The following is a 9,865-nucleotide window of genomic DNA, read 5'->3' as shown; positions in this document are numbered from 1 at the left end:
AAATAGCCTTCTCCTTTCTCGGACTTAATTCCTTAAGCATCGCCAATGTTGGTTCACATCACCGCTGTATTATGTTTATGATCTGCATTCGTATGTGGTTCACCATAGCCACAATAGGGAGATAATGAGCTGGTTTAACCCAATTATTCCAACACTCGGCTATGTTATTATTTATAACACCCCATCTATCACCAAGAAACAAAGCATTTACCCAACTTTGAGGATGAAATTATGCAATAAACCCTCTGGCGAGTGACATGGAGTTGATGATATTATTTATATGTTGTTCATGCTCTTGTAATGATGGAGCATACGCAGCTTTCTTGAATACTGAAGACTAGTGCTTTTTGTTATATTTTGGATAAATTCGCAATGCCTAGAATGAGGTAAACAAATTATTTCGGAGTCAAAACATGTATCTAGACAAGAGTAAGTAATTATTTATCTACTTCACAAAATTATCCATTAAATACCTCAAATAATAGGAATGGTGACTACCCACAAATAATTGCTCAATTATCTTTGATGCGGCGATAAGGAGAGGCCCACCTTGCAAGGGTTAGTGGCCACGATGGAGATCAAAGTTAGGGCAGTCAACGTTCAGGTATCATATGGCCAAATGAATGGTAATCGTATTGGACGATCAGACGATATGCAGAATTCTGGTCGAGCAACTACCCCACTCGGCCTGGCAACAGGACTCAGCATGAACATAGTGAAGTTCTGGCCAAGCAGCTACCCCGCTCGGCCCAATTGCAGGACTCGGCACAGGCGCAGTGAAATTCTAGCTGAGCGGACGCGGCATAGGTGCAGCGAAGTTGTGGCCGAGCGGCTAACCCATTCAGCCTAGCAACGGACCCACTGTTTTATCTCTCGACATCCTTTTGGGAGTTAGTGTCACAAACACTAGGCATGGTCGACAAGAAGATCGTACGATGGAAACTTCTACCATCACATCATAGATATGCTCGGCTTATTAAGGTATTGTATCAGAGACACTTTACTGACAAGTATTTTTAAGAAAAACTTTGAGAAGCTTGCCCGCCTGGGGAAGTGTGCACGCGCGCTATAAGAACTCTATATAAAGGAGGCTCTAAGCATCGATGAAGGTACGCGATAGACACTATTTGTGCTACAATCTTCATTCTTGTTGCTCCACCTTCTACATCATTTCTGGTGACTGACTTAAGCATTGGAGGGCCAACGCCGGGGACCTCTTCCCTGGCTCGGCATTGACGTCATCTGTCTTGTAAGGCGGAGCAAAGTCTACGAGTGGTTAGCGGGACATCCACATCCCTAGCTTTCTATCTCATTGATTTTCGGGTAGGATCAGCCTTCATAATCCTAAGATGTCGGTTGGAGAAAAAAGTGAACTCGTTGAAGAAAATGCTTTGACACACAATTAGGACACTTCTCAAATGATAACAAAATTATTTCCAATTAGCAACATTCTCTACATCCACTACAGAATAACCAATTTTGAAAAGATCATCATTGCGCGGACTTCGTCACAACAACTAGGATACAACCTTTATACTTATTCTTTATATGAGTTTCATCTAAAAAAATCAACGGTCTATAACCAGTAAGAAAACCAACTATATGTGCATGGAAACAAATGAATAACCGTTTGAATTTAGATGTTATGGGATTAATCTCACACTCAGCAACACTGCTAGGATTTGTTTCTCAAATAGCAAGACAATACCATCTCAGCTTATCGTAGCATCCCTTCTCTGTCCCATGAATATCATGCATCACTAACTCCTTGCCTTTCCATACTTTATGGTAATCTAACTCTACCCTAATCTCTTTGCAAGTCTTTTTGAATTATATAAGGGTGATAAAAAGGCTCTCCTCTCAATTTATTTTTCACCACATTAGCAATCCAAGTTGTATCAGCTTTAGGATACCCTCTACTACACAGATTGTTCTCACCACATGTATGTCGTAGGTTGCATTTTCGGATCGCAAATATACTATCTGCTTTATATTTTGAAGCATAAATTAACCATCCACAACTCCTTTCACTACAAATAGCAATTATCTTCTCACAGTCATTTTTTCTATAAACAAATGAACGTCTTGTAGCAACAACATAATTTTTAACTCATCTTTTAAAACTAGCAACATCCTTGAAACCTTGCCCTTCGCCATGGATGCAGTTAATCCAAGCATCTATAGTATTCGGCAACGGGGCTTGTTTGATCTCCTCATCACTCCTTAACTATGTTTGTTCCTCCTCAACCCTTACCAGTATGATACGATTGATAGTGTCGACTTAACTATATCATATGCACTTGTGCTCAATGTAACATATAATATTATCAAAACTACAATATGAAGAGAGATATAATATATGTTACCTTCCCAAATTTAGGTTGTCATCGATATATTCGTTTCTGCTCTCTACACTCAAATCGATCATACTCAGCTTTTTACACATATGAAAATGTATCATATTGAGCGCATCATCATCGTTCAAAGCCACATATATCTTATGTTGCGGAGTTAGGTATTGCAGAATCATAGATTTGGGAGTAATCTCCGCACATTTTTTGCCAAGACTTACATATATATCCATCAAACTACAACCACTGAAAATTGAAATCACAACTGGTTCTTGCACTTACAACTACCAAAAATTGCAAGGTTGCAAGGCCTACTTCCATAATCCATTTAAACCTAATTCACAAAAACATAACATTTGATTCAATCATATAAAAACTGAAGATCAAAGCTTCATTTATATACAATTCAAGAATTTTTTTCAGAGATTTTCTAATGATTTAAAAAAATTTATATTCAAGAACTAAACAATAAAAATTTGTCATCAATTTGTCTCTAAATAACACAACCCCACTTAGAAAATTAAACCCCAAATTTTATCTTGTTTACAAATCTAGTTGTATTCAACCTCATAAATTTTGAGCATCATACTGCTTAAATTGAGTACAATACTCTATTTATTGATAATCACTACTAAATGTTCATATATCTCATTCTTTCCTTAAATTGAAGAAGATGCAATACAAACTCATTCATAAATTTGCAATTCCAAAAAAAAATCGAATTTTATTCAACCTCAGAAAATCGAAAACACTCATGACCTAAAGCTTCGATTTTTCGCACAAGAATAGCAAATTAGTAAAAATCTAGGATAGAAAATTATAACTTATCGATGATTCTTGAGTTGAAGGTAAAGATAGGGTTTTGCTGGTTCTCCGATTTCTACCTTCAAAATCGATGGAGATGCTTTAGGGTTAAAGTAAGGGGAGGGCAGGTCGTCGCCGATGGTTTGGAGGGGAAGTTGGGGGCTTCATCGCCGATGGTTTGGAGTCACGGAGCCTCGAAGTAAGGGGAGGGAGTGCATCAACAGTTGGGAGAGAAATAAGTAATATTTGAGAGTTTTAATGTAATACGAGGGTAAGTTGGTAATTTTACATGAGTTAGAGAGTTGAAACAAATAAATTAGTTTGGCCAGATATTAGGAAGAAAGAAAATCGGACATTGGGACTAAAAATAAATATTTAGATTTACATGAGGATTTTAGAGCAACTTCCCATTCACAATAGAAAATAAAAGTTAATATCAAGAGAGGGTGTCTAAAAGTTTTTTAAAAAGATAAAAGTCTTATTCGAACTCAATTTTGTATATTTTATTTTTCAAAATTATCTTATTTTTCTATGTTAGTATAGTAATTATGAATTTATAGTTACTGTAATATAAATATTTTAATTTTTCACCAAATCTAATAGATAAATTTTTGAAATACTCAAATTACGTAGCATAATTTCAAAATTACCAAATTACATATCTATGTCTCATTTTACTCTCTTCCTCAAATTAATTTGATTGGAAAAAGAATCAGTCGGCTGATTTTTTTCCCGTTTGAAAAATCTATCAGTCGGTTTCAGTCAAAATCGGTTGATGGACTTAGAAACCTCAAAATGGCATGAAATTAGTTTTCATGTGTTTGTCTAATTCTTCTAATTGTAAAAATACTATCAAACATAAATTTGACTCAATATATTGAGAGTAATGATTTTTTAAATATGAATGTGTCTGAAAAACTAATTTGTATTCAAAGAATCACCACTCTTAATATATTGGGTCAAATTGATATTTGATAGTATTTTTATAATCGGGAGAATTTGACGAACACATAGGAATTTATTTCATATCATTTCGAGGTTCTAGGTCTATTAGTCGATTTTGACCGAAATTGGTTAATGGACTTAGAAACTTCAAAATGACATGAAATCAGTTCATATATATTCGTCTAGTTCTCCTGAATGTAAAAATACTATCAAACATCAATTTGACTCAATATAATGAGAGCAATTTTAAACATAAATTAATTTTAAAAACACATTCATGTTTACAAAATCACTGCTCTTAATATATCGTGTCAAATTGATGTTTAAGAACATGAATATAATCATAAGAACTAAAAGAACTCATAGGATCTAATTTCACTTGATTCTAAGTTCTCTAGGTTCACAAACTGATTTTGGTCAAATGAACATAAATAAAAATTATTTAGTTTATTTAAGTTCAATTGGCCATAATTTCAAAAAAAAAACACTACAATCAGGAAAATAGACGAAGACATATGAACTGGTTTCTGATAGACCTAGAGACCCCAAAATGATATGAAATAAGTTCCTACATGTTCATCTATATCTTCTTAATATAAAAATACTATCAAACATCAATTAAATTCAATATATTAATGACAGTTTTTTTAAATATGAATATGTCTAAAAAAAATTAATTCATATTCAAAAAATCATTGCTCTCAATATATTAGGTTAAATTAATGTTGGATAGCATTTTTATAATCATAAAAACTGAAAAAATATATAGAAATTAATTTCATATCATTCTAGATCTCTAGGTTCATCGCAGATTTTGACCAAATCGACTAATAGATTTTTTTAACAAAAATAAATAGATTTGATAAAAAAAATCAGTCAACTAATTATTTTTCGAGTTGATTTGAGGATAAAGGTAAAATAGGAAGTGGATATGTAATTTAGTAATTTTAAAACTATGGTATATGATTTAAGTATTTTGTAAACTTATATACCGGATTAGATAAAAAATCATAAATATTTTGAATTCTCATCAACAATAATAAATTATATTGTATTCAATCAACAATAATCAACACAAATCACGGTAGTTATATTTAGATAATTTATTTCTGATAAATATTAATCGGAATTATATTATAATACTTTTTAAATTATAAGGGTAATTATAACTGTTATAAAAATCATAATTCTTATAATTATATAATAGTTAAGAAATCATAGTACTAAGTATACGTATCAGTTTTCTATAATTATATAATAATTATGATCCGTACTTTTATAGAAAAAAATCAAAAAAGATGTTGCTTTAACTATTTCAATAAAAATAAAGATGTCTTTTTTATTTTTACCAAGTGAAATTTAGTCCATAATCTTTAGGAAGATCATATACGCTTTCGGCTGAGAGAAATTGGTGTGTTGGTCAAATCAATTGAATAATTTATACGTTTGTGCAAAAAGTTCGCCAAAGGCTTAGAAATCCGACGAGATTTATTTTTTTTTTACTAAAAACATGTCAGAAAGAAATCATTTCGTATCTTATCATGTCTCTCGATTGGGTGACGCAGAAGAAGATTTCTCTTAGGATTTTTTTTTATTATTCAAATGGATAAGCATGCTCTGACTATAAAAAAAAACAAACGGATAATATCGAAATGATTTCTTGCTTCTCAAGTACAACCACTCATCGTCTACTAAGGGAATCAGAAATTAACACTCGCTTTATGTGTGATTGAAAATCACTCTTTCCATGGGTGTCCAATTGATCAGATAGTCATAGATTTACTATAGCAGTGATTATAAGTATAGATTTATATTAATGGATAAGGGTTTGAATCAGCTCTCTTCGTTTTATTGTGGGGGCGACGGTGAAAAATATTTGACGTGAACGTTATTATATTTTTAACTGAGTGATTGAAAACACTAATATTTTTGTGCTATTCAGTTTTCTTATTCAATGGGCTTGTCTTTATTAATCATTTTCTTAAGTTTTATAAGATGGCCATTCAACGCACGCCACTCCTTGCGTAAAGATCAGTGTTAGTTTTTTATGATCCAGGACGTGATCATCATTAAACTCAACGCACCTTTTATAGCGGAATGCATACATATGGTGCCCGACGAAAGGAAGAAAATAAAGAATTTAGCCTAGATGCTTAATAAATTAATTGTGGGTGTTTCTTTAGACGGTTTGATGATTAAGATATATTATTCTATTAGCTTGTGGAATTAAATTTTGATATTTTTACATATACCTTCTCTGTATTAATGATTAATAGTCATTCATAATTATAATTTAAATATGAACGGTCTGACAAAGATGTTAAGGACGAATAAATCATCTTTTATCATATTAATAAATAAATTATGCGTCTCAAGACATAACAGACGATAGATGCATGATATTTTTGACGTAATAGTCAAGGATCGATTTCTAAAAACTAATGACCTAGTGTCACCCCATTACGCGCCTAACATATGTATAGATATATTTACTTCTTTTTATATTCATGAAATCAATACTAGTAAGATAATTAAGATAGTGGATTTAACTTTTTTAAATAAATAAATTACGATAATTTTAGAATTAATTTTTAATGAATATAAAAATATCTCATTCATTATCTAACTTTTCTTATACAAACAACCTCTGCATAAGATAATTACTGTTATGATTTATTTTTGTTTAGAGAGTATAGGACCATCCTAGAAGGGCCGCTATCTCAGCTGCACTTTTGCTCCAATTAATAAATAAATTGCAAATGAAGCTATAAAAATGAACAATAGCAATCCAACTCCATCTACAAACAAGTCTAAGATTTTGAATTATTGGAACAGATGATACTGAACACAATCAAAATATATGCATCATTTGAAAGCTACGTTACGTTTTTAGTTTAGCTTGAGTCCAAAATAATGGATATATTTGCCGCATAGGAATCCATGCAAATGGATTAGTTTCAAACATAATGCTTTCGGCTGGGGATTTAACCAGTTCAAAATGTCTGGCATATTAAAAAAACTTACCAGAAGATAATTTCCTTCCTCCTTTTCACTTAGTTCTTTTCATTTTTCATTTCAAATATTCAAGGATCGAGTCCACCTTCACTGGACTAATGAGTCAGAAAATTTCTATGATACTGAAGCGATCGTTCCTAAAATTAATCGGCATGAATTGGATATCTAATAACAAATAAAAAAAAGCTTAGTTCTTTCGGCCCCCTTTCGTCTAGCTTCCCACCCTCTCGTCTCCTGTCTCCAGTCCACCACCAGCTAAGTAAACATCAGAGCCACATCTACATGCGTCCTGCTTGAAGAAAAGTCTGTGACAACTTGCCACGGAGCACTAACTTGCCAGGATGAAATTGGTAAAAAGGAAGGAGCCAGTCGATATCTCTTCTGGCACTCGATTACTTCCTGTGTAATCAACAGCAGAACCCGCAATATAGCCACGACAGATCGAGTTCAAATCACTCAACAACATTACTTTTCATTCATGAGAAGGAAAAGCAGGTCAATCATATACTTTCAAATGAAAGTGCATAGTTAAAAACGCTCGACCATTTGAAAAAACAAAACCATCAAGGTCAACAGGATTGCATAAGCGATTGCATTCTTTAGTGGACTGCAGGTGGGAGTAGGTGGAGCTTGTCGACATGGCTGTAAGATTCTGCAACAGTGGCATGTTACTCTAGTGCGCTTCACATTCGAGTTTCAACTTTCAACTCGAGCACGTCCCAAAAAGCAGCAGAAGAGATCGTGAGACGAATCAGAATTTAGCAATTTGCTTTGCAAATCCTTGATAATGAAAATTTCTACATTGGGAAAGGGCTTATCTACGCAGTGCAAGCCCTGAGAGTGTTGGATTTATAAGCAAGATTCCTAACACTTAGTGTCAGCTTCTTTTAGATTTCTATCTAACGTTCTTTCCACTGACGTCGGACGGTTGTATGTGTTTACAACTGATCGCCACCAATGACTCCCAGAGGCGTTTATCATGTTGTGACAAAATGCACTAAGTTGGATGTGTAAACTCACACATTAATGTCGCAGAATTTGCCCTCTTTCTGGTTTTGAACGGCCCTCATGGCGATGACTCGAGCAACTATGGCAGCTTTGTTTGCGGCTGAGACGGCCTTTCTGACTTGCTCCTCCATCTGAGGAATTTTAGCTGCATCTTCTGCAAACTTCCTCGCGGCCTAAACCAATGAAGAGGATTCAATTGGATGAGAATTACACAGTGTGCTTTTTTTTGTTTTTTCTATTGTCTATCCATGATGGATCGAGATGCATACCTCAACAGCACGTTTGATTGCAGGATCTGAAGCTTGGAGCCTGTTCCTTAAAGTGCCATTGTCCCACTCACCAGCTCTTGCTTCGCCGTTCCAAAATGTGTATGTTCCGAAGCCCTGCCTCCTGCCCTCATGCCATGAGCCCTCGTAGCGGTGGCCATTGGCAAATTTGTAAACCCCAAATCCGTGGATTTTGTCGCCAAAGTATTCGCCGCCGTACTCATCACCATTCCTGCAAGCCACCAGTTCAATCACCTAATTGTAGGCGGAGAATACAAATTCATGATCGCTCTCCGATCATGGATAATGGAATTCGCCGAAACATGTAATAGATTGGCAGCATAGTCTCCGTATTATGCATTATTTCTGCGATCATTAACTCCATACGGAAAAACCTAAAAGAAATCATTCATCGGGCACAGGTGACGAACTGAAGCCAGGTCCACAAAAGCATTTAAGATCGAATTCGACAGCGCAGAGGCAAACAAAAAAAAAACATTTGGACTTTTTTTTTTTTTGAACAGGAGCAGCAAAAGTAGGGTTATATCCGTTATTATTAATCCAAGTAGAGGAATCGAGGTGCATCAAGTCCATGACTAGTTTATCAAAGAGACTAATTTGTCACCTGAACCGATATCGGCCGAGGCCGTGCTTGACGCCGCCCTTGAACTCGCCCGCGTAGAAACTATCGTCGGAGCAGCTTTGCACGCCGCATCCGTGGCTCTGGCCGCCAACCCACTCTCCGGAATAGCTGTCTCCCTCGTAGAACCGGTACGTCCCGAAGCCGTGTCGCATCCCCTGCCGGTACTGCCCCAGGTACTGGCTCCCACGCGCCCAGCTCTCGATCCCGTGCCCCTCGTACTTCCCGTCGATCCAATCTCCCTCGTACCTCCCCTTCGCGTAGAAGTAATATACCCCGCTCCCGTGGCACCGTCCCCTGGATAACTCCCCTTCGTACACATCTCCATTGCCGAATAGAACCACCCCCTCTCGGGCGACCTTCCCGCACTTACGGGAGAATTTTCTCGAGGTATCTTCTGAAGCACCGATAGACCATCGGACGGGGAGACCCTTGCGGGAAGATCGGATTCGGAGGAGGCGCAACCAGGCGAGCAGCGCGGAGGCGACGGCAAAGCAAGCCGAGGTGAGAAGGAATGGGTGGTTGACTGCGCCAGCGGCGCAGTTGAGGTAGAGTACGGTGGCGGAGAGGATGAAGAAGGCGGAGGCGGCACAGTGTAAGAGAAGGGCGCGGCCTCCTTCCATTGTTTCGGTTCGAGAGGCGAGAGACAGAGAGAGGCAGATATGAGAAAGACCGAGGAAATATAAAGGGAATGGGCGAATCGGACGGTTGGGAGGAGGCGTTAGTTGAGGGACGTGGGGATGGAATGTAAGCCGCTTCTGGCCGTGTGATTGGTGGGCGGAAGGGGAAGGCGGCATGTCGACGCACGTGAGAGACGCGTGAGTAAGATGTGGTTG

General features: G+C 36.5%; 1 protein-coding gene across 1 annotated transcript; it reads right to left on the bottom strand.

Annotated features, from left to right (window-relative positions):
• Positions 1 to 8,000: 8,000 nt before the first annotated feature.
• LOC122032692 lies at positions 8,001 to 9,865 on the bottom strand. The gene is made up of 3 exons (XM_042592010.1): positions 9,015 to 9,865; positions 8,393 to 8,621; positions 8,001 to 8,296 (listed from the first exon to the last, which is right to left on the bottom strand). The coding sequence occupies exons 1-3, from the start codon at positions 9,824 to 9,826 to the stop codon at positions 8,132 to 8,134; spliced, it is 1,206 nt and encodes a 401-aa protein (XP_042447944.1). The 5' UTR covers positions 9,827 to 9,865; the 3' UTR covers positions 8,001 to 8,131.

This window comes from Zingiber officinale, chromosome 11A, assembly GCF_018446385.1.
Source record: "Zingiber officinale cultivar Zhangliang chromosome 11A, Zo_v1.1, whole genome shotgun sequence".
Taxonomy (NCBI): domain Eukaryota; kingdom Viridiplantae; phylum Streptophyta; class Magnoliopsida; order Zingiberales; family Zingiberaceae; genus Zingiber; species Zingiber officinale.
Note: the sequence above shows the minus strand (reverse complement) of the source record. Positions and strands in the feature narration are given on the sequence as shown.